At 40.1% G+C, this 26,704-nt stretch overlaps 1 protein-coding gene across 1 annotated transcript in view; it reads left to right on the top strand.

The window, feature by feature from the left end:
* Nucleotides 1-26,704, top strand: part of LOC133606200 (hepatocyte growth factor-like) — a 55,558-nt gene that overhangs the window by 12,421 nt on the left and 16,433 nt on the right. The window contains exons 5-11 of the mRNA XM_061959861.2: nucleotides 5,679-5,821; nucleotides 5,905-6,025; nucleotides 6,099-6,217; nucleotides 11,701-11,878; nucleotides 11,969-12,102; nucleotides 13,286-13,379; nucleotides 17,713-17,852. Of these exons, the coding sequence (XP_061815845.1) occupies nucleotides 5,679-5,821; nucleotides 5,905-6,025; nucleotides 6,099-6,217; nucleotides 11,701-11,878; nucleotides 11,969-12,102; nucleotides 13,286-13,379; nucleotides 17,713-17,852 (929 nt within the window). The remainder of the gene's footprint in view (nucleotides 1-5,678; nucleotides 5,822-5,904; nucleotides 6,026-6,098; nucleotides 6,218-11,700; nucleotides 11,879-11,968; nucleotides 12,103-13,285; nucleotides 13,380-17,712; nucleotides 17,853-26,704) is intronic.

The following is a 26,704-nucleotide window of genomic DNA, read 5'->3' on the forward strand; positions in this document are numbered from 1 at the left end:
CCGTCTTCCGCCTGCTCCGTCGTTAAGGTCTTCGCAGTATCCCTGGCTAGGGGGCAGTCTGTTACTAAGCCTTTGCCAAGGGCCACCTGGGGTAACAGTAGTAATAATAATAATAATAATAATAATGACTTAGATTTATATAGCGCTTTTCTAGACAGTAGTAAAGGGGTTAACCTCCTAGTGCCCAGAGGCCCCATAGAGGAGCCTCCACTGCCGGATGCACTTTAACGTCATGCCCAGGACACATTTTACTTACTTATTACTTACTCCTTTATTACTTATTACTTACTACAACCAATGTTTCAGTCAACTTTATGCGTTTATCAATTTACTTATTCTTTATTACCTAAATGAGTGGTTCATAATACAGTCATCACACAAGATAATTATCAGAGTAAATAATTAAATGCATATACTCTGATGATTATCTTGTGTGATGACTGTATTATGATGATAGTATATATCTGTATCATGAATCAATTTGGATTTTAAGTGGACCCCGACAAGTTGAAAAACTTATTCGGGTGTTACCATTTAGTGGTCAATTGTACGGAATATGTACTTCACTGTGGAACCTACTAATAAAAGTTTCAATCAATCAATCAAACTCATACTTTTTTCACCAAGTATCACTTCAGAAAACACTTTGCTCTCCTATACCACCGTAATGACCAATATTAAAATACAGTAGCGTAGTAGGCCCAAGTATTCATTAAAAACAGGGCGGAGGTTTTATTTATTTTTGGCCATTGTAACATTACACACAGTTTGAACAGTAACACTGTGTTTGAATATAGAAAAATGAAACACTGTACTTTAATCAAGTGATTATTTGGCGTACTACGAGATGGAGCCTACGTACCACTAGTGATACGCGTACAACAGTTTGAGAATCACTGACTTAAAACCATTACCAGCATACGGGTGAAACTTTAAATTCAACTTTTTTTAAATATATATTTTTTTACATTCCAGACACAATTTTTTTTAAACTAATTTAAAATGTCTTTCAATCCAAATGAACATTGATCATACACATTGTAGTGTAGTTTATAAATGGCAGTGGCTACTCACTGTACCTTGCAGCTTTACAATAAAAAAAACTAATACATAATTACAGTATATTGTTAGAGATTCATGTTAGAATTTAAGATAGTAAGCGATTAGCAATTTTGCTGCCAGCTAGCGATTAGAGCGCTAGTTGCCTGCAAGGAGGGATGTAACGATAGGAACATTTCTTATCACAGTTATTGTCACCAAAATTAACATGGTTATTGTTATCATCACGGTATTGTTGAATGTGCTCAAAAAAGTACTCATACACACTTATAACAGTTTCATTCCAAAAAAAAAAAAATACAGTAAATAGCCACACTGAAAACATATGTTACATAATAATATTGTTCTTGCTACTTAGGAGCCATATTATTTTTATTTAAGTCTTTCAGTATGTTTAGACTTAGACTTAGACAAACTTTATTGATCCACAAGGGAAATTGTTTTAAAGTTACAAAGAATGGAAAGGATAATGCAGGTATAAAGTAGGCTAAAAATGTACCATAGTAGCAATATAAAATATAACATATGTATTATTTTCATATTATATATACAATATATAATATATACTGATATATTATATTACTATATTATATTATATTGTTATACTTGTATTACTTATACTTGTACTTATATTATAACTTTATACTTATTATATTAGTTTATTGTCTTTTGTTTTAATTTGTGAAAGTTTTAGTGTTTCTTTTAATGATAATAATAATAATAGTAATAATGGATTAGATTTTATATCGCACTTTTCTATTATTAGATACTCAAAGCACTCACAGAGAAGTGGGAACCCATCATTCATTCACACCTGGTGGTGGTAAGCTACATTTGTAGCCACAGCTGCCCTCGGGTAGACTGACGGAAGCGAGGCTGCCAGTTTGCGCCTACGGCCCCTCCGACCACCACCTAACAGTCATTCATCATTCATTCACCAGTGTGAGCAGCACCGGGGGCAAGGGTGAAGTGTCCTGCCCAAAGACACAACGGCAGCGATTTTGGATGTCAAGAGGATGATAGAGGAAAAAAAAACGTGTGCTGGGTGCGTCACTTCCGGTTTATGTGACGTCATGCAAATTCACTTCCTGTTGCCATATTTATTCCAGTATCAATTGATCTCGCTGTCTAGGAGAACACAGTCTGTGTTCGATGTGCACAATTGCATATATTAGTACCTCAGACGTTAATGTTTGGATTTGGGAATGTTGTTTTTTAACGGAGGAAGACGTTAATGTCTCTTGTTTTCATGTTAGCATTTATATACGCTAGCTGACTTCTTCAGGAAATGAGCTGTGTGATCGGTTCGTGAGTTATCAATCACGGTTTTATGATCATTTTATTTTAAAACGATAATATTAACAGTGGGAATTTTTACAGCAGCTTATCATTATACCGTTTATCGTTACAGCCCTGCCTGCTAGTTATTAGCGCACTCGTTGCCAGCTAGCGATTACTGCACCAGTTGTGTTAGAAGCTATTTGAACATCTTAGTATTGCACAATAACAAGGTACCTTGAGGAGCAGTTTAATTTATATACAGTAAGTAGAGGGTCCCCTCCATCGCGAAGATGCAGAGGAGTGAATGCTAGTTTTTAAATGAATGATTGAAACTTTTATTAGTAGATTGCACGGTACAGTACATATTCCGTACAATTGACCACTAAATGGTAACACCCGAATACGTTTTTCAACTTGTTTAAGTCGGGGTCCACGTTAATCAATTCATGGTAAAATGGTAAATGGTTGTCGTTAAGGCACATTTTTCTCCACGTTTTAAGTGTCTTTCGTTCACACGCCAACCTTAAACATAGGAAGTTATTCCTTAAAAGTATGCTCATCATATGCTAAAAAAAATAGCTATACAGAAATTAAATGACAAGGCCAGCAGTTTTCTCATACACAGATGCTAACGCCTGATGTCGTCGCTCCAATTCGGCGGGATTTAGAGCTCCATTTGACTTTACGTTAACTATTACGTTCATGCTCGATCAGACAAACCGCAAGCGGGGGTGATTTTTCGCCATGTTGCTTTGCAGGAATGTGCTTCCTACCTGTTGTTTATGTTTGGGGAGCCGACCGTGTCGTCGGAAAAGAAATGTGTGTTGACACCCAGCAGGGAAGGACATGAAGAATTCGTCCTAATTTCCCATGGTCACCAGGTGACTCCAAACTGCTCTAAAAACGACAATTTGTGCGTATCTCTAAAATTATTATTTTAGCTATATTCAACTGAAGAACAAATAATAACTATTAATATACCATTATGGATTGTTTGTATTCAAAACTTACACTTTAATTTAGCTAGCATTAGTATATTTTAGTAACCATGCCTTATGGAATTTGGTTGCACATTTTGCAACCTAAACACTTCAACTATTAAAGTAATATTCTTATGTGTATTACTTCATTTTTTTTCGATATCATTCTAAAAGGATGTCCTTTTAGTCTGACTTTGTACAAAATTCTCTTGAAGTTCCAGAAGTGTTATTTGTAACATTTCTAAAGAACAATACAAGGTTAGCTAGCTAGTGCCGAATCTGTGTTCAGGTCTGTGGGACCCGTTTTCATTTTTTTATTAAAAGAAAAATTATACAATTAATTAATTTTTCAAACTGAGACTCACTGACTTTGGCTCATTTTCTGTGAAGAACATATATCAGAATACATATTTAATGACCACACACCATACACCCCCCCTACACATTTCTATTACATATAAGATGTCCGGGTCCACTGGGCTAACACACACACACACACACACACACACACACACACACACACACACACACACACACACACACACACACACACACACACACACACACACAGAGCAGACCTAGACAGGAGGAGGACAGAGTGTAGGTACACAGAACATCAGAGGGTCAAATGTGCGAGAAAATGAGAGCAGACAGTGTTGACAAACAATGTTGCAACCTTGTGTGGGAACCGCAGGTGCAGAAACACAAAAGAAGAATCCCTGTGGGATGCAGAAACTGGCAGAGAAATTTTCCGTGCAACGTTCATATTGTTTTTACTCAGCCAGCGTTTGTGGGTCTGATGGACCCCTTGCATTTTGTGGCTTTTAATGCCTCACAATCAAACACTTTTATGTTAAAATACCCACACAAGGTTGCAACATTGTTTGTCAACACTGTCTGCTCTCATTTTCTCGCACATTTGACCCTCTGATGTTCTGTTTACCTACACTCTATACTGAACAGATGTTTATTGGGATAAAGTAAACATATGTTCAGTATTTTAACATAAAAGTGTTTGATTGTGAGGCATTAAAAGCCACAAAATGCAAGGGGTCCATCAGACCCATAAACGCTAGCTGAGTATCAACAATATGAACATTACACAAGGGTTACATTTAGCTAGCATTAGCATCATTAAGCAAACATTACAGTAAATGCACATAAAACAGCATTAATACTTGACTTTAAAGTATTAAAATAAATGGATTTTGTGGTCTTTTTTTGTACACTTAAATTGAAAAAAGGTTGTCTGCAGCAGAACCACCCTGTGGGATAGCTAGCCGTTTACTAGCCTTTTATATTTTGAATGTCATTCTCGTCTGTCATTTTTTTACAGCTCGAAAGCTCCAAATTTATAAAGTCAACTCTACAGCGAGTTGTAAATATTTTCCCATAGTCGCTTTCACAGACATGCATCCCTCCGCTCTGCTAATGCGCTTAAAGTGAGTCAAGTATTCAAGTACGTGGACCAAAAGTATGGACTTTGGCACCAAGATGAATCAACTTACTAACTGGCTAACATCTGTTAGCGCAGCATCATTATGGCTAACGTGCTCTTAAAGCGGGGGGCCTTTTTTATGGACTCCCGCCACATGCAACCTGTTTTGTGTGCAGGACCATGTACTACCTTGTAACGCAATTTATTATATACTCTAGTAGTTTAACACAAACCAGATGTTTTCGGTGGTATTTTAGTCACTTTTCAAAACTTGTTCTGGGTTGAATCATGTCGTGCATTAGTAGAGAAGCCTTATTTAAGCTCCGGGGCATGAAAAGGAAAGTGGGGTGCTGGAAGAAGAGTCGTTTTTTAAAGGGTAGACTGATTGGACAACCTGCTGAAAGGTTGCTATTTGAGGTCATCGCTTGTTTCTTTGGGGATCCAGTCTCAAATGTGTTTCTGCGCTCGTAGGGTGGGAATTTCTTTGTGGTAAACCTGGATTAAGGTTTAAGGATGTCCTGTCAGAGGACCAATTTCCACACCCTGAACATGTAATGACATTCTGCTGGTTCCTGTGCCTGACATTACATACAAGGATTAAAGTTCAAGACCAATGTGGGTCATCCGTGGGTGATCCATCACATTGTGCTGGTAGTAGTTCCTGTTCCTGTCACACATGAGGTAGCAGTGACAAGGTAGCCCTCTTCGAGGCAATCATGCACAAGGTGTTTAGAGGTGTATCAATGACTTAGTTTGCATATTCCTGAGATGCTTGTAGTTTTTGAAATGTAACTTTGCCCATGCAAATGCATTGTGGATTTATTTTCCTTGCTAGCAACTCGAACCGACCCACTCCCTGAGATTTATTTGAGCAACTTACGGTATCAAGTCAGCGCTCTCAACAATGTTTCCTCTTGTAGGTTTTATCCCGATAGGTACCCGACGCAAGACCTGAGGGAGAACTTCTGCCGGAATCCCAACAACGATCCCGGTGGTCCGTGGTGCTACACCACTGATCCCAATGTACGGGCCGAGGAGTGCGGCATAGCACACTGTTCCGAGGGTAAGATTCCTGATTTGTTTTCCTGCCTTCCCCGTTTGCTGTTACTGCGGGGAAGCTTAACAAATGTTGAATTGCATTGACAGATGTTTGCATGACATGCAACGGCGAGGATTACCGAGGAAAAGTAGACCATACCAAGAGCGGGAAGGAGTGCCAGAGATGGGACTCATCGAGGCCACATAAACACAAATTTCAGCCCAAAAAGTATGAAGACTAATAATGGCCCAACCAGAAACTACTAACAGTTTTTAAGCCTGTAGTATTTTCTCCTTATCAGGCACAGGGACAAGGGCTTGACGGACAACTACTGTCGGAACCCGGATAACCGCCTCCGTCCCTGGTGCTTCACTATGGATCCCAAGACTCCCTGGGAGTACTGCAACATCACAGTATGTGGTAAGTCAGTCTGCATAGACGTTAAGAAAATACAAGAAGATCACAGTTCTAATGGCAATGGGCAGATTGAAGTTTAAAGACTTAAGGATTGTTGGCAGCAGAATGGACTGACGCTCCACTGGTGGTTCAGTCCAGTCATTTTCTTGTACTCCGCAGGGACTCTTGGGATGTTTGTTTGGCTCGTTCTGTGGACTTGACACAGACAGAATTGTTTTATTGGATGACAATGTCAAGGAGGCTTTGTCTTTTTGGTTTTATTACGTTAATTAGCAAGGACATTTCGGTATAGAGCCAGAATAGTTTTTTCACAATTTTTTATTCACTTCTTAACTGATCTTTATTGTCTGTAGGGATTTTTTCTGTAAGACTGCTCAAACCTTCTCGAACCTTCTCAAGCTGTCAGGGTTTTTTTTGTCAGTTAATAACTGTGATAAGAGGATAAGGCCACCAGAACCTTGTATAACCACTTACTGTTTTTTGTCAGGTAACTAAGCTATTTTGTTATTTACTACATAGAATACCATAAGGCCAGTAGAACATTGTATAACCACTCACTCTTTGTTTTTTGTCAAGCTTGTTTGCTTTTTAGTTATCTTGCTAGTTGTTTGTTAATTAGCTAAGTTACTAGCTGTAAGACAATAAGGCTAGTGGAACCTTGTATAACTTCTCACTCTGTGTGTTTTGTCTAGTTAGTAGGCTATTTTGATTGTTAGTTAGCTAGCAAGTTTTTCTGTTAGGCAACTAATTTACTACCTAGAATACCGTATGTGTGTGTTTATAGATGTGTGTGTGTATATGTATATATGCATGTGTCTATATGTATGTTTGTGTGTGTGTATGTGTATGTATGTATGTATGTATGGGTGTATATGTGTATGTGTATGTATGTGTATATACAGGCATATGTATGTATGTGTGTGTATATATGTGTATGTGTACACATACATATGTGTGTGTATGTGTATGTATATGTATATATGTATGTATGTATGTATATTTCTGGGGGTATGCTCTGGGCCTGCTTGTCAGGCGGGGGTCGGCGCCTCAGGCTACTGCATCCGGACTGCGTGTCTGGAGCTCCTGGGTCCCACCGTCTATCCCTTCCGGGTGCCCGTCTTGGTTGGGGCCTGCTGGGTCTAGTCCCTGCGTCTATTGTGGTAGCTTGGTGCTGCAAGGTATTCCGAGGTGCTGCTAGTCGGCCAGCTGCTGGAGTAGTGACCTTGTGTGTCAGCATGTCTGTGATCTTCTTTTAATTATTTTTCTATTTATTTTATTTATTTTTTTATTTTATATTATTTTTTATTTTTCCCCTCCCTCAGGGGGGAACTTGACAGGGCGGTTGCTGGTTGTTCCATCTCCATCGTTGGGGTCCCTTCGGGTGGGGTGGGTGGATCCCATGGCCCCGTGCTGGGTGGTCCTGCGGCAGCCGATTTGGGTGGGGTGGCTGGGGGCGGGCCTCGCCGCGCTCCCCGGGGGTGGGGGGTGGGCTAGTGGGGGCCAGGTTGCCGGTGGGGCGGGGGCGGTCTTCCCGTCGGGTTGCGGGGAGTCTCTGGGCATCCCGGGCTGGGCATCCCGCCTTTCTGCCCGTGTGGGGTGTGGTCTCTCGCTGGCTTGGGGTCTGGCTGTCCCCTGCTATTTTCGTGCCTAGTCCTCTGCCGGGTGCGTCTGTCTGCGGCCTGCTGCTGGCTCTTACGGGCGGCACGGTGGGCCTGGCTCTGGGGTTCCTGTCGCTGGCCGGCCTGGCTGCGTGGGGGCGGTGGTCCCTGGTTCCATGGGCGCCACACCTACTGTTTGTGGGTTGGGCTCTCTGGGGGCTTGGGCCGTGCTCTGGCTCCCACACACACTAGGAGTCAAATGTATTGTACATGCAAATTCACATATTATCACATACATAGATACATACATACATACATAGGTACCTACGCTCCCACATACATACACAGATACAGTACATATCTACATACTCAAAGTTCGTACATCCACACGCACATTCATTGTACAAACATACACATACTGTACATATACATTCACTGTACAAACATACATATACACATACTGTACATGTACATTCACTGTACAAACACATATACACATTCTGTACATATACAAAAGTACATATGCATACATACACTCATGCCCATAATCACGTTTCATCAAACATATATCAACGTTGTTGCCCTAGGGTAAACTGGGTAACACATGGCACACTGACAAAGCTTAACCTATTGTTACTATAACAATCTACAAGGTTAATATAGGTTGCTTCTCTTTCTTCCCCTCCATTTTTCTACATTCTTTCGTATCTCTAGTTATCATTACATATATGTATTGTTGCATTTGAACAACTGTATTGTTGATAATAACGGTAAATTATTGGTATTGTTCGTTATCAATAACGCTATTTCTATTGGTATCTGTATTGCTCCATTTGTAGTGTAATAATGCTCATTGTCATTTCTGTATTATTTTTTATTTTCGCTAACTGCTTATTTGCTATCACTTTTACCATTATATTTGTACATGTCGTATTTGCTGATGTTGCTCTATTGTTGTTGTTGTTGTTATTGTTGTGTTTGCTGTTGTTGTTTTTGTCTCTCTGTCTAATCCCCCTCTTGTCCCCACAATTTCCCCCTCTGTCTTCCTTTTTTTCTCTTTCTATCCCCTCCTGCTCTGGCCCGGCTGCACCAAATGATAATATAAATACATTTAATAAAGTCAAATACAAATAAGGCAACAAGAGAAGTATCCTACACTTCTCTTTTGTAAAGCAAATTTGTACAGCCAATATGGGCATCTACATCAACTATATGATTTGCCTGAAAAGCTGGACAGGACAAAAAAAAAAAAAAAAAAAAAAAATCAAAGAAGAAAAAAAAAAAAGAATACTTAAGGCCAGTAAAACCTTGTATAACCACTCACTGTTTTTTGTCAAGTTAGTAAGCTATTTTGATGTTTACTACTTAGAATACCGTAAGGCCAGTAGAACCTTGTATAACCACTCACTCTTTGTTTTTTGTCAAGCTTGTAAGCTCGTTTGCCTTTTAGATATCTTGCTAGTTGTTTGTTAGTTAGCTAATTTACTAGCTATCAGACAATAAGCCCAGTAGAACCTTGTATAACTGCTCACTATGTGTTTTTGTCTTATTAGTAAGCTATTTTGATTGTTAGTTATCTAGCAAGTTTTTCTGTTAGTCAACTAATTTACTACGTAGAATACCATAAGGCCAGTAAAACCTTGTCATGCTAGTAATCTTGTTAATTATCTTGCTAGTTTGTTTGTTAGTTAGCTAATTTACTAGTTATAAGACGACAAGGCCAGTAGAACCTTGTATAAGTGCTTATTCTGTGTGTTTTATCTAGTTACTTAGCTATGTTGATTGTTAGTCAACTAACTTACTACTTAGAGTACTATAAGGAATATTGTATAACAACTCACTTAAATTAATAAGCTAGTGTGCTTGTTAAGTTATCTTGCTCATTTGTTTTGTTCGTTAGCTAGTTTACTTCTACTACAGGCCACTAGAACCTTGTATAACTTTGGATTTGTGTGTTTTTTGGGGGGCTAGTTTGCTAGCCAATTTAGGAGTAAGTTAGTTAGATACTTTGCAAGTTAACTACCAACCAGAATTATGCAATGGATCAATGAAAAAAACAGTAAATGTTGGTCATCCAAGAGGTTTTTCACTTTCATTGATTTTTTTTTGTTTTTTTTTTGACATTTTGCTTAATTTTATTTAGTACTGCATGAGTCCTATACCAACAAATTAGAGCTATATTTCTTAGGAAGAAATGACAGCAAAACTAAATGTTTTGGCATGATTATTTCAAAATTCTCAAAATATTACTTACCGTATTTTCCGCACCATAAGCCGCCCTGGGTTATAAGCCGCGCCCTCAATGAACGGCATATTTCAAAACTTTGTCCACCTATAAGCCGCCCCGTGTTATAAGCCGCATCTAACTGCGCTAAAGGAATGTCAAAAAAACAGTCAGATAGGTCAGTCAAACTTTAATAATATATTAAAAACCAGCGTGATGTGGGCGCGCATGGAGTCGTTTATCAACATGGACGGAGCTGCGTGAAAAAAGCCACCCGGCCTCTTCGCGTAAACTTACCTTAACCACTCACTCATCTTTTCTTCATCCATCCATCCCTTCGAGTTAGCTTTTATGATGACGCCGGCTGGAAAGGTCTCTTTTGGCAAGGTCTTCCTTTTGAATATCACCATGGGTGGAAGTTTCTGGCCATTAGCATGGCAAGCTAGAACCACAGTGAAGGATGACTTCTCATTCCCTGTGGTGCGAATATTCACCGTACGTGCTCCCGTTGTATCCACAGTGCGGTTCACAGGAATATCAAAAGTCAGTGGAACCTCGTCCATGTTGATAATGTTCTCTGGCCGGATCTTTTTTTCAGCTATCTTGTTTTTACAATATGCACGGAAAGTAGCCAGCTTTTCTTGAAAGTCTTTAGGCAGTTGCTGTGAAATAGTAGTCCGTGTGCGGATGGAGAGATTGCGTCTTTTCATGAACCGGAAACCTGTCGCTTAGTAGGAGCCATTTTGTGGTCTTTACAGATGTAAACACACAAAGGAAATGAAACGTACGGTAATATCCGCGCGCTTTTTCTTCTTCTACGCGGGCGGGTGGTTGCTTACAGTAGAAGAAGAAGCGGTTCCTGTTCTATGGGGGCGGGTGCTTACCTTGGCGGTTGCTTGCGTAGAAGAAGAAGCACTTCCTCTTCTACGGGGAAAAAAGATGGCGGCTGTTTACCGTAGTTGCGAGACCGAAACTTTATGAAAATGAATCTTAATATTAATCCATATATAAAGCGCACCGGGTTATAAGCCGCACTGTCAGCTTTTGAGTAAATTTGTGGTTTTTAGGTGCGGCTAATAGTGCGGAAAATACGGTATATTAGGGGAGTGTGAATGCAAATGCTGTTTAGTGATAACTGGAATCACATTTCGTCTAAAAGTGAGCCAAAGTCGAGTTGTGGGAACATTTTCCAACATAAAGGAGAGCACAACTGGAACAAATCCTGGGAGTGTGTACATATTTGAGCGTGCATCCTTCATTGTTTCTGTCTACATGCGTTGACTTCACAGTGAAAGTTATGATTTACAAGCTGGGTGGAGGTTTGTCCAGATGTGTGTGTGTGTGTCCTCAATGGATGCCCTCATAGTGATGATAAAACCTGGCATGCCTTACAGGAAAACCTCCATCATCTGCCATCTCATCTGTCAAAGGCTAAGAAAACATTGTGATCAACTTTAAAGTGGTGCAGTGTGAAAGAATGTCAGTGTTATGAGTAAACAGCAAGGAAGGCTGAAGGAGGGGCTGTGCTACTGTTTTTGATCATCTGTCTGGAGGTTAAACATGACACATTCTTCTCGGGATTAATACCTCCCTCCTTGGCATCTCCTCTCGAAACTTCCACAAGCTCACTTTTTCACCTCTCTCTCTCTCTCTCTTCCTGCAAGAGTCCGACTCCTTCAGCAGCGAGGAGCCAGATGTGAACGTGACGGCGTCCTGCGTCCACGGGAAGGGCAAAGACTACCGCGGAACGATGAATGTCACTCCCGAGGGGCTGACGTGTCAGCGCTGGGACTCGCAATTCCCCCATCAGCACTCGTTCATTCCCCACCACTTCAAATGCAAGTGAGTCCTGACAGCCGTCTTTTCTCGCTGTAGGAACTGAGGTTTCAAAATTAGCTGTCATCATCACAGCTCTTGTGCGTGTGCGCTCAGGGACCTCCGGGAAAACTTCTGCCGCAACCCGGACGGCTCAGACTACCCGTGGTGCTTCACCAACGACCCCAACCAGAGGAAGGCCAACTGCACGCACATCTCCAGGTGTGACGCAGAGGACGCGCAGAAAACTGGTAAAGTTCCGGAAAACCGGGAAATTATAGAACATTCGGAAAATTCAAGGTGTTCTATGTTGATGAATACCCAGAATTCCTCTCTGGCTTCTTCCATTGGTTAGCAACACCAAGAACATACACAGTGAGTCAAGTAGTGAGTCAAGCAGCGCCAATAAACTCAATTATGGGTAATAATGATGTGGCCAATATCCTCCTGAGAACTAATGTCAACATCAGTGAACATTTGTTTTTCGTCTATTCCTTTTGTTAGATTAACACATTTCAGGAAAGAGATTGCCCTGTTTTGCAAAACACCAATGTTCTGCAGACGACGCTGGTTCCAAAGGACTTATAGCGGGCTATCACAAATTAGTGCCCTTTAAAGACTTAGACTTCCTTTTATTGTCATTCAAATTTGAACTTTACAGTTAAAGGGGTCATATTATAAATTGTTTCTACAAACCCCGTTTCCATATGAGTTGGAAAATTGTGTTAAATGTAAATATAAACGGAATACAATGATTTGCAAATCATTTTCAACCCATATTCAATTGAATATGCTACAAAGACAACATATTTGATGTTCAAACTGATAAACTTTTTTTTGTGTGCAAATAATCATTAACTTTAGAATTTGATGCCAGCAACACATGACAAAGAAGTTGGGAAAGGTGGCAATAAATACTAATATGTTGCTGTGGCGCACCGCAACAATCAAATACATTAAGGGGAAACCCTGCTAAAGACACCATGCTAAAGATATTGAATCTAATGAACGCCAACAGACCGCATATTTGTTTAGAAAATGTGACTTTTGTAAAGAAAGCTGAAAGTTTTTGGTTTGATGATAAAAATGCCAAGAACCGGACCAAAAGCCTAAAAGAAATTAAAATGTATATTCATTCATTTGTTGTACAAGATATCACAGAGTATTTGGAACTTGATCATGGCTGTATTGAGTTAATTAGTAGTATCTTCATGTGAACTTGACGTTCAGCATCACACGCTGAAAGAATTCCATTTAGAGAGCGCTGTCACTTCTTATGTTCGTCTTTTAGACCACACATGTTCTCCACTGATTCTATTTGAATGTTTTATTACCTCACTTGACTTTTGAAAACGAGTCTGATTGCAACAAAGTCCAAATAGCCTCCTGGGACAGCGTGCGGTCTCCAATAACCCGTCTCCTGTTCTGCTCTAGAGTGCTACAAGGACCACGGCGAGACGTACCGGGGCGCTTTAGCCATCACTCGCTCGGGGATTCCTTGCGCCAACTGGTCGCATCACATAAACAGGTAACCATCCTTCTACGCCACACAAGCGTTGTCTCGTTAGACGGACTGAAATAAGCATCTTGAGCGATGTCGGAAAGCGCTGCAGGAGACAAAATGTTTTATCTTTGTCGCAGCTGCTCTTGTTTTCACGCCACTCGAATCACGCTGTGCTCCATCTCTCATCTCCGGCAAAGACCAAAAAAGTGATGACAGAGCTTTGAAATTGTCGGAACCACGTTCAACTTAGCAGCTCCTTGTGGGAAAAAAATATTTGACTGCGAGAGGGAGAGCAACTAAGAATTATGTGCCGTTTCTTTCCCCCACCCTCCAAGCTGGGAATGTTTCCTAGAGAAGCTAACATTCTTCACTGCTAACTGATGAGTGTTTGTTGACAACTGGAGCCCCCCTTTTTTCCATGTCAAACCCCTTTCATATGAATGGAGCTAAGCAGTGAAAACAAACAGCAAGAAGGAAATCGGGGGTTCCTCAGGGGTCACTAACAAGCCCAAATTAATATTCCTCTAAGTCAGCATTATTCAACTGGCGTCCCGCAGGCCAAATCTGGCCCTTAAAAGACACCAATCCACGAGTTCAGTTGAACACTTGGGAGTGACGAATGGCTTTGAGGAAATTCCTCAAATCCAAGCAGTCCTGTCATAGAAGATGGTTGACAATACGGAGGTTCTTCTTCAAAAGACAAACTTGTGGTGTAACTGTTAGTTTGCAAAGAGCTAAACAGTCAACCAGTGATGATGTATATATAGAGGGGCGGTGAGGCTCGGGGAGAATGAATGCCGGATGGGGGTTTGTAATTAAAACACGTTACGCCAGGGGTGTCAAACTCAGATACAGAGTGGGCCAAAATTTAAAACTGAACAAAGCCGTGGTCCAAGGTTGAACAAAGTAACCTTTTTGATAGGGACCCAAACACGTTTTGCATTAAATATTGAACAAGCAAGGCTTATATAACTTTATAGTGACATGCAAAATTGAGTTTCAAATAATAATAATAATAATTAAAAAATATCAATGGCATATCAAATACAATTTAAATAAAAATGTAATGCCTCTTTTCTATTTGCAGCCTTCTGAGGTAAATATCAACATTAACTTTTTCCACTGGCTAATAAATTTGAAAATAAAGTAATGAATAAACCAACCATTCAGGACTTTAAACTGCTCAGTTTGCAACACACTTATCCACACGTGAATGCAACGCATTCTTCATCAAGAGCGATAGTTTACACTGAGAGTGGCCGTATAGGCAACTTTAACATTGTTAGAAATATACGCCACACTGTGAACCCACACCAAACAAGAATGACAAACACATTTCGGGAGAACATCCACACCGTAACACAACATAAACACAACAGAACAAATACCCAGAACCCTTTGCAGCACTAACTCTTCCGGAACGCTACAAAATGCACCCCCCCCCCCCCGCTACCACCAATCGGCGGGCCAGCTCTAGTGTTAATTTGATATCAGCTCAAGGGCCAAGTGAAATTACACGGCCAAATTTGGCCCGCGGGCCAGAGTTTGACACCCATGCGTTACGCACACAGTTGGACTCGCGCAGTGTAATATTAACATGACAAGACTGTGTCACCAACGCAAGAAATTAAACTACCGTATTTTTCGGATTATAAATTGCACCGGAGTATAAATCGCACCTGCCGAAAATGCATAATAAAGAAGGAAAAAAACATATATAAGTCGCACTGGAGCCCGGCCAAACTATGAAAAAAAACTGCGACTTATAGTCCGAAAAATACGGTAGTTTGTATGGTGCAATGTTTAGCTGTACGATCAGTGATACAGTATGCAATGCAAAGCTTTGGGAACATTTTTTGTCAAAAAGTGTGGGGCACGAAACCTTAGGTACTGCTTTTCGAGTACGCCCTTAAAAACTATTGTAACTTTGCTCTAAGGGCATTTAGCCGATTACAACTGGACCGTTCAGTTTGGCTACAGCGGTCATATTGTGATTTTGTTGCTACATTTAAAACACTTCCTTGTGGTCTACTTAAAATGTAATAGTGGTTCTTTGGGAAAAATTTTGCAGAGATTATGTTTCACAGACCATCTTCAAGCCGCTTTCTGGCCGTCTTCAGGATGCGCTGTTTTGTCTGCGGTCTTATTTACGTGCCTCCACTTCAACTGCGCTCTCTCCCCATCAGCCATGTTGTAGTTTTTAGGACTTCCATAGCGACTCTATTGACAGATATATGTGCATGTATGAGCCAGTCTGCCCCACAACAAGAGGATAGAGATAAATAAGGAACTTATTGACTACAACATCAGACAACAACGGCCTAATCGCGCAAAGCTCTTCAGGTGAATTTCTGCCATATGTGGAGATCTATGCTGACGTCACCAATGGGGAAAATGTCACAAAATGGGCAAATTCCAAACTTCTCGTTTGGAGGAAGTATGAAGCAAGTCAATATTATTTTATAAATATCTCAGCAATGCTTTCTCGGTTTGATATCAAATTTTGGAGACTTATGCAGCCCCTAAATACACAAAAACAGGTATCAATAGGTAAGAAAAGTTGGTTTTGCATAATAGGTACCTTATAAATTACTTTTCATTAGAGATGTCCGATAATATCGGCCTGCCGATATTATCGGCCGATAAATGCTTTAAAATGCAATATCGGACATTATCGGTGTCGTTTTTTTTATTATCGGTATCGTTTTTTTTGTTGTTGTTTTTTTATCTTTTTAAAAAAAAAAAAAATCAACATAAAAAACATAAGATACACTTACAATTAGTGCACCAACCCCAAAAACCTCCCTCCCCCATTTACACTCATTCACACTCATTCACACAAAAGGGTTGTTTATTTCTGTTATTAATATTCTGGTTCCTACATTATATATCAATATATATCAATACAGTCTGCAAGGGATACAGTCCGTAAGCACACATGATTGTGCGTGCTGCTGGTCCACTAATAGTACTAACCTTTAACAGTTAATTTTACTCATTTTCATTCATTACTAGTTTCTATGTAACTGTTTTTATATTGTTTTACTTTCTTTTTTATTCAAGAAAATGTTTTTAATTTTTTTGTCTTATTTTATTTTATTAATTAAAAAAAAAAGGACCTTATCTTCACCATACCTGGTTGTCCAAATTAGGCATAATAATGTGTTAATTCCACGACTGTATATATCGGTATCGGTTGATATCGGTATTGGTAATTAAAGAGTTGGACAATATCGAAATATCGAATATGGGCAAAAAGCCATTATCGGACATCCCTACTTTTCATCTCTCACCTGAGCAGACTTCATCAGGTTGTGCTCATAGACTTAAATTGGTCAGCTATACTAGCACTGAACAGTCCAGCTGCGAATGCCCTGGATGAATGAGAACATCCATAGACATGTCATAACGTTATATTTCTTCCATTTTCATTTATGACTGTATTCTGCACTATATTAGGATGGCAGTGGCTCAGACTTTAGAAACCGGAAAGTTGGTAGTTTGAACCCCCACTTCTGTTGTGTCCTAGGGCAAGAACCTTAACCCACCCTGTCTCCAGTGGCGCCCACTCTGTTGTATAAATGTGAATCAATGTTTAGTGTTGGAGAAACCGTTTGGCAGCCACTTTTCCATCAGTGTACCCCAGATGTCGCTTACCACCCCAATCGTGAGTGAATGAGCGCTATTATTTTATGAGCTATTTAGTGAGGTTAAGACATATCGTCCTGCTCTAGTTGGACACGATCCCTTTATTCACAGGAGTTTTTCAATCCAAAATGGCACGGGCAGATAGACATATTCCAGAACCGATCCCTGACCCCCAGGAAGTGCTTTCTGAGGCAAGCAGATCAAAGCCAATCAGCTCCCCCTCGCGTCCTCGTGCAGCCAGCCAGTCTACCCCCCCTGCTCAAGGTGAAGGGTCGTCCCGGGAAGAAATCCGCTGAGAGCTACAGCTTGTTTAACAATCTCCTGGGAAGTGAAATTATCTTCACCTCTTGACAAATTGCCTGCCCCGTCATTCGGCGCTGAGCTCCCATGTGTGTCCGCGGTGGTCCCGTCCTGTAATGGTTTTCCAGGGATATCCAAGAGGACATCGCTTGTAGGACGAGTCCGCCGTGGATGATGTGGCTCCTGATGGTCTGAGCTGAGCGCTAGGGAGTGCATACTTTTTAACTCCCATGAGCACTCTTCGTTAAACGCAGCCTTTCCTTGTACGGGCTGCGGCGCCGGGCGAGTACAAATGGCCACTCGTAGTGCGTGTGTTTATGATAGACGGCTCCAGAGTGTGTTGTGATATTGCGCTGTTTGCCAAATAACAAATACAGAACATGAGAATCTATATTTGTGTGTTTTACAGCGGGGATTCTCACTCTACACTATCCCATGTAGGGCTGGAGAGGAACTACTGTCGCAACCCTGACCGGGACAAGCATGGCCCCTGGTGTTACACCGACCCAAACACGCGCCTGTCTTGGGACTACTGTAAACTGAAGCATTGTGAGTAGCTCCTTGTTTGGTCAATGATGTGAGTCAGCATTATGAACACGGATGTCTTGCTTGTGTGGGTTCTTTCCAGCTACTTTGCACACCTCAAAAAAAATGCATGTTGGGTTAATTGGCTACTCTAAATTTATTTATCAGGTGTGGATGTGAGAGTGAAGGTTGTTTGTCCAGCTGTCCCAATCCCGATCATGGGATTTATCTCTTTTAACTGATCGGTTGATGAGCTGCCGAGCCCAGTCGATCTTTACCACAGCTGTTTCCCAGTGTTTACATGCTAAAGATTGTACTCACGTGAAAGGTGAAAGGAGACACAATTACATTTTCATATTTCTCGTTACACACATGCAGGAGTTGCATGAATTTCAGGAGGGTGCATGTCTTACCAGAACTCAGTGACCTAGTGCAGTGGTTCTCAAATGGGGGTACGCGTACCACGGGGGGTACTTGAAGGTATGCCAAGGGGTACGTGAGATTTTTTTTAAATATTTTAAAAATAGCAACAATTCAAAAATCCTTTATAAATATATTTATTGAATAATACTTCAACAAAATATGAATGTAAGTTCATAAACTGAACATCAAATCAAGTAGGCTATTCCATTCATTGCAATGCAACAATGCAATATTCAGTGTTGACAGCTAGATTTTTTGTGGACATGTTTATAATTGAATCACTTGTTTATTTTTCAACAAGCTTTTAGTTATTTTTATATCTTTTTTTCCAAATAGTTCAAGAAAGACCACTGCAAATGAGCAATATTTTGCACTGTTATACAATTTAATAAATCAGAAACTGATGACATAGTGCTGTATTTTACTTCTTTATCTCTTTTTTTCAACCAAAAATACTTTGCTCTGATTAGGGGGTACTTGAATTAAAAAAATGTTCACAGGGGGTCCATCACTGAAAAAAGGTTGAGAACCACTGGCCTAGTGGATAGAGTGTCCGCCCTGAGATCGGTAGGTTGTGAGTTCAAAACCCCGGCCGAGTCATACCAAAGACTAAAAAAATGGGACCTATTACCTCCCTGCTTGGCACTCAGCATCAAGGGTTGGAATTGGGGGTTAAATCACCAAAAATGATTCCCGGGCGTGGCCACTGCTGCTGCCCACTGCTCCCCTCACCTCCCAGGGGGTGAACAAGGAGATGGGTCAAATGCAGAGGACAAATTTCACCACACCTAGTGTGTGTGTGACAATCATTGGTACTTTAACTTTAACTTAACACTGGCTTCAATTTTGAGAGCAAGCTATCCACAGTGCGAAGCGGCTTCTAAGATACTCATCCTCACCACTATGGTGGAAAATAAACTAAGTTTCTTCAAGTAGCATTATCACTGGGGGGCTAAAGGTAAAAGGAATGGCTAAGCATGCTACACACACACACAGTGCAGGACGACAAAAGAAGCTCACCGCTAAAGCTTCAATGTAAAGTAAGGGAGATTGATCTAGATGTCGATACTATTGATACCAGTATATAAACAATTCTAAAGTGATTACATCGATATTTTTCTTAGTCTTATAACAAAATATTTTTGGGATTTTGTTACTGTTTGCAAAGTCAGGGAGTAAGTCTCTGTATACAGGAAGGCACTGAGGGCATAACCCAAATGATTGAAATGTGAGCCAATAGTAGTTTTTGTTTAATTATTGTGCATTATGCACTTTATTTTGTTAAAAATAATGTTTAAACCATTCAGTACCACATGATTAATTCATCATGTCTTTTAAAGTAATACATTTAATAAGATAACAGTTATTAAAATGTGTTATTGTGTTTACTGTAGTTACTTATTATTACAGATGACCGATAATGGCTTTTTTGCGGATATTCCGATATTGTCTAACTCTTAATTACCGATTCCGATATCAACCGATACCGATATATACAGTCGTGGAATTAACACATTATTATGCCTAATTTTGTTGTGATGCCCCGCTGGATGCATTAAACAATGTAACAAGGTTTTCCAAAATAAATCAACTCAAGTTATGAAAAAAAATGCCAACATGGCACTGCCATATTTATTATTGAAGTCACAAAGTGCATTATTTTTTTTAACATGCCTCAAAACAGTAACTTGGAATTTGGGACATGCTCTCTCAGGGAGAGCATGTCCCAAGGAGGTTGAGGGGGGGTGGGAGGGGCGAAGTTGAGGTGGGCGTGGTCGGTGGTTAGGGGGTGTATATTGTAGCGTCCCGGAAGAGTTAGTGCTGCAAGGGGTTCTGGGTATTTGTTCTGTTGTGTTTATGTTGTGTTACGGTGCGGATGTTCTCCCGAAATGTGTTTTTCATTCTTGTTTGGTGTGGGTTCACAGTGTGGCGCATATTTGTAACAGTGTTAAAGTTGTTTATACGGCCACCCTCAGTGTGACCTGTATGGCTGTTGACCAAGTATGCATTGCATTCACTTGTGTGTGTGAAAAGCCGTAGATATTATGTGATTGGGCCGGCACGCAAAGGCAGTGCCTTTAAGGCACGCCCCCAATATTGTTGTCTGGGTGGAAATCGGGAGAAATTCGGGAGAATGGCTGCCCCGGGAGATTTTCAGGAGGGACACTGAAATTTGGGAGTCTCCCGGGAAAATCGTGAGGGTTGGCAAGTATGACTGGGAGACGCAACTGCTCTGTACTTCTCCCTATGTCCGTGTACCACTCCGTACAGTGGCGTTTTAAAAAGTCATAAATTGTACTTTTTGAAACCGATACCGATAATTTCCGAATTTACATTTTAAAGCATTTATCGGCCGATAATATCGGCAGTCCGATATTATCGGACATCTCTACTTATTATGAAACATTTTCGCTTCTGTTGTAAAAGTGTCAGATTGGGACTCAAAATCGGATCGAATCTCAGGCCAAAAAATCGGATCGGAGGCCAAAAATGTTGATCAGGACATCAATCGATCAACATTTATATATATACAGCCTTCAATCACAAACAATCTCACAACAACATCCCCTGATGTAAATCCACATCCATGCTTAGTTTTTTGTGTCAATCCTGTCTCTCACCCAAAGGCAGCTGGCATAGGCTCCAGCGCACGATAAACATAGAATTGGACGGAGGAATTTCGTGTGAACTTTTCTAGCGGTCCCTTCAGAGAACAACTTGACATTTTGGGGGAAAATCCGACTTTTGGTCTCTGTGCCAAGTGTTTGATCTGGACCTGATCTGCACTCTGGACCCTTTCTCCCAAAACACAAATCGGAATGTGAAGAATGTGTAGAAAATGATTTGTCGGATGTTTTTGACAGTTGATAAAGTGCTCGAAAGCTGCAAAGGATGTATGACAGGCAATAGATTGTCTACCTTTTTGGTTTACCAGGCTACATCTTTTTTGATGAACTGGGCCAAAATTGTGGACCTAAGCAGAATTTTATTTTGCCTATATTTCCGACACATTACCAGCCCATTGTAACTCGTTACAATGACAATATCTGTGGATATTCTCCATTATATTATTATCAGTGACGGAGCAGGAAGGGGCTGTGATTAAATTTGTGATAAAACATTTATATGAAGTGCCCTGTCATTTATTGACATTTTACACGCGCTTATTCACACAAAGCTGCCCCCCCCCCATGGATTGCGGGGCCCTACACAGTTTGAAAGCATCCAAAGTTCTGTGTGGACTTGATATGCAGCTTTGCCATCTTCAAATCCTCCTGATGTTTACAGTCCGCCAGCCAAGGACTCTCTCCGTCCCGTGCACTGCCAAGAATGTGAACAATGCCGCAAGCGTCACTGCTGCTTGTGTTTGCGTTGAAGTAGCAGCAGCATGCTTTGTCTTTTACATGTGTTGCATATCATACCCTATCAGGGATTATTAAGTGCTTGGATTCAGAACAATAATTCTGTCATGTCTGGAAAAGGAACTGAAACCTAAAAATCGTACTTTGAACCTCAGTCAATTGTGACGTGAAACGTGATAATGCCTTGGTGGGTATGATAAATTTGATCGAAAGCAGAGGGTGCAGTTAATTCAGACCCGACAGATGTTCTACATAACTGGGCTGCTGTAGAAAAACAGGAAGTAAAGAAGAAGTGGTCAGAGTTTAGTGTGGGGTGGTTTTAAACTGTTTTATTTCCATTGAAAACAAAGACACGTTGAAAAGTAAATGGAGCAGTCTAAGTTAGCGCGTTAGCATGTTGGAGTTTAAGAAGCTGCTGCCACTTGTTGACATATTTCTTCTGATACAATCACTTAACTGGATTTATTTGTTGTATCACAGTTATGCATTTAAAATGCGACAATTAGCCATACTTGCCAACCTTGAGACCTCCGATTTCGGGAGGTGGGGGGTGGTGGGTGGCGGGGGGCGTGGTTGGGGGTGGGGTGGGGGCGTGGTTGGGGGCGTGGTTAAGAGGGGAGGAGTATATTTACAGTTAGAATTCACCAAGTCAAGTATTTCACATATATATATATGAATATATATATATATATATATATATATATATATAAGAAATACTTGACTTTCAGTGAATTCTAGCTATATATATATATATATATATATATATATATATATATATATATATATATATATATATATATATATATATATATATATATATACAGTATAAAGTAATACTTGACGTTCAGTGAATTCTAGCTATATATATATATACAGTATTTATTTTATATATATATATATATATATATATATATATATATATATATATATATATATATATATATATATAAAATAAATACTTGAGTTTCAGTGTTCATTTATTTACACATATACACACACATAACACTCATCTTCTCATTGTTGAGTTAAGGGTTGAATTGTCCATCCTTGTTCTATTCTCTGTCACTATTTTTCTAACCATGCTGAACACCCTCTCTGATGATGCATTCCGCTTCGTCTCCTTGTTGTGTGCGCAGTTGTGCGTGCACTGCACTCTCTAAAAGCCGTAGATGTTATTGTCACATATGCATGTACAGTAGATGGCAGTATTGTCCTGTTTAAGAGTGTCACAACATTGCTGTTTACGGCAGACAAACTGCTTTACGGTAGACAAAACGTGACTGCTGTTGTTATGTGTTGTTGCTGTGCTGGGAGGACGTTAATGAAACTGCCTAACAATAAACCTGGAGGGGGCGTGGCCTCCAGCTCCGCCAGAATTTCGGGAGATTTTCGGGAGAAAATTTGTCCCGGGAGGGTTTTCGGGAGAGGCGCTGAATTTCGGGAGTCTCCCGGAAAATCCGGGAGGGTTGGCAAGTATGCGATTAGCTCTGAGCCTCAGAATTCTCTCCATAATTCTGCTTTTTTAAACTGTAAAATGGTACCTCGAGTGGATTGGTTCAGTAACGTAGCTCGTACCTTGAAAAACGTGCATTGTGAAAGTTCAAGTAAAAGCACCACTGATAGTCACACACACACTAGGTGTGGTGAAATCACCCTCTGCATTTGACCCATCCCCTTGTTCCACCCCCTGGGAGGTGAGGGGAGCAGTGAGCAGCAGCGGTGGCCGCGCTAGGGAATCATTTTGGTGATTTAACCCCCAATTCCAACCCTTGATGCTGAGTGCCAAGCAGGGAGGTAATGGCTCCCATTTTTATAGTCTTTGGTATGACTCGGGGGGGTTTGAACTCACGGCCTACCGGTCTCAGGGCGGACACTCTAACCACAAGGCCACTGAGCAGTGAAGCCACGTCGCCTATTGAAATGAGTTCAAATCGGTGCTTGGCCCCCTCAAAACATGACAATTTTGACATGTTTTTTTTTTTTTAAAGGATAATAAATATTGTATGAAAAAACAATATAAATAGAATGTAGTAACAACAAATACAGTAGTTTTATGAATTAATGTAATAATGTCCAGCATTTACGACGGGTGTGAATCTTTGGGCACATTAGATCTGATTCTGATTCCTGGGGTGACGATTTGATTCAGAATCAATTCTCGATTCACCACGATTCTCGATTCAAACCGATTATCACAATGTATTATTTGGTATAGTAATCATAATGAAACTTTGTCAAAATAGGTCACAAGTTAGAAAGGCTCATTTTGGTTGCATGGAGGTGGCCTAAAAAGAGTATTTTTGAAAATGTATTCTTATAAGAAAAAAAAAAAGAAAACATTTTATATATTTTTTTGTGAGTTGATTTAGAATTGGGGTGAATAGGAATCGCAATTTGGATGTGAATCGATTTTTCTGTGCACCCCTAGCATTTACCTTGGAGAGTGGACTTCTACAGTATCTCCTTTCAGTTGCTTCACCGTCAAACATGGATAAATATCCACCATTTAGATCTTATTTTTACCTACTTGGCTGAAGTTATTGACTCATTCTGCTTCAGTACGATGCAGACTAGTAGTGCTATGCTTCATCTGCTCCACCAAGTTCAATCAAATCATTTAGACACGCATGTTTTTGATGATTTCTTTCTTTAATTCAATGAATATCATCCACTTCCTTTTCTCAACATTGTCTTTTACACTCACTTTCTTCCTTGCCATGCTTGGAAAAACCGTTGTGTTCATCTTTAGCTAAGCTAAAATTAGCGAGTAAGACCGGATGTTTTGGTGAGATCTTACAGAGTTTAGCATTGGGGAGACTCATAATTCAAATTTCTGCTTGCAATTTGAAGCATAACAATTAGCCGAGAGACGGCTTGTATACTGAAAAACTTGTAAATTTGGATCATGAGAACTGTACTTGAAAATGCCATTTATAAAATATCTGTTAATATTCTCAAATAAAAAGCATGTTCTTCAAAATTTCAAATACGATAACTTGCCAAATTTGGAGTTGCGTGTTGGAGATTGACAATATAACATAATACAAATACCATGATGGAACAAGACATTTTCTTAAATATTCTCTCTCTTTTGGAACTATTCCTAGATAATGTTGATCAATAACCTTTGTCTGCTACAGAAAAAAAGTTCATCTTCGACAGGCACCAAGAAAACTTACAGGACGAACAAAAATTGATACAAAACTAAACACAAAATGTTAATTATGCAGAAATATTTTTAGATCAAATCAAATCAAATCAACTTTATTTATAGAGCACATTTAAAATTTACCACAGGGGTAGCCAAAGTGCTGTACAATGAGCAGGTTAAAAGATAAAACGAGTACCGAGCAAACACAACACAACACAAACAGAACACGATAAAAAATAAATAATTAAAATAGAATTAATAAAAACATAAAAACATAAAAACAGGATCACAGCAGGTGTATTATGGGGCGCCATTGCAGGATGGATATCACTCAGTGTTAAAAGCCATGGAATAAAAGTATGTTTTTAAGAGAGATTTAAAAACAGGAAGAGAGGAGGCTTGTCTAACACTCAGGGGTAGGTCGTTCCAGAGCTTGGGAGCAGCAACGGCGAAAGCTCTGTCACCTCTAAGCTTCAGCCTTGTGTCAGGGACCGTCAACAGCAGCTGATCGGCTGATCTTAAGGATCGGGTGGGGCAGTAAGGCTGAAGGAGGTCGGAGAGATAGGTTGGCGCGAGGTTGTTTAGACATTTAAAAACAAATAAAAGGAGTTTAAAATGTATTCGGTAACGCACAGGGAGCCAGTGAAGGGACGCTTAAAATATTTTTAGATGACAGATCATATATTTTAGTTTTGAATGACAGTGACAGTTGGAATGAAATATTTATTTATTTTCTTTTTTTTGCTCAAGCAGGACATTAAAAATGCCGCCTAATGCTAGCAGCTGAAAAATGAGCACGTGGGGTCCTAAAAGGATATAGGTGGATTTCTTGGTTACTGCCTGATTGTAGAGATCCTTAATACTTAATATTAAAATTCTTAAGTTAGTCAAGAACACACATATTTTTCTTTTCTTTTATGCATTCCAACTCGCTGGCAAAAGTCAGCTAACAGTGCAGCTAATTGGAGTCGCTCCATTCCACCTATAAAGTGCTTTAAAAATAAACACCCAAACACTTCCATTACACGCTGTAAGTATATTTGTAATGTAGTAACAGGCACATTCATAATAACATTTATTATTTACGTATACGTAAATAGATACATCATGTTACTATCCAGGTGAGAGAGGCATGATTCATAACCTAGAATAAACTTCCACTAGCTCCGAGGCGAGAGAGCAGTTCACCGGCAGATGACGTCATTACAGCAGGATAAGTTAGTTATCTCACTGTGATCAATGCACCGCTAAAAGTAGGTCTGTAGGAGACAGGATTGCGGCCTTGAAGAGGTTGCGGTTGTGTCTGTGGGTTGGAGGAGTAAAAGTTTACATGGGTATAGGTGGGCGTATGCATAACTAGGAATTTAAGGAGAGCACATATACCATTGAGGTAGGAAGGAAGACAGAGGATAAGTTTGGGCGCCATACTACTTGTTTAACGCTTTACTTTACTGATATGTTACATCCTGTTTATCACTTCCGTCATGTTCACACTTTAGTTTGTCATCTTATTTTGTAAACCAATTAAACCAAGATACAAAGAACTAGAGATGTACGATAATATCCAGTTGAGCCGATAAATGCTTTAAAATGTGATATCGGAAATGATCGATATCGGTTTCAAAAAGTAAAATCTATAACTTTTTAAAACGCCGCTGTACGTAGTGGTACACGGAGGTAGGGAGAAGTACAGAGAGCCAATAAACCTTAAAGGCACTGTCTTTGAGTGCCGGCCCAGTCACATAATATCTACGGCTTTTCACACACACAAGTGAATGCAAAGCATTCTTGGTCGACAGCCACACAGGTCACACTGAGGGTGGGCGTATGAACAACTTTAACACTGTTACAAATATGCGCCACACTGTGAACCCACACCAAACAAGAATGACAAACACATTTCGGGAGAACATCCGTAACACAACATAAACACAACAGGA

This window comes from Nerophis lumbriciformis, linkage group LG05, assembly GCF_033978685.3.
Source record: "Nerophis lumbriciformis linkage group LG05, RoL_Nlum_v2.1, whole genome shotgun sequence".
In the NCBI taxonomy this organism is placed as follows: domain Eukaryota; kingdom Metazoa; phylum Chordata; class Actinopteri; order Syngnathiformes; family Syngnathidae; genus Nerophis; species Nerophis lumbriciformis.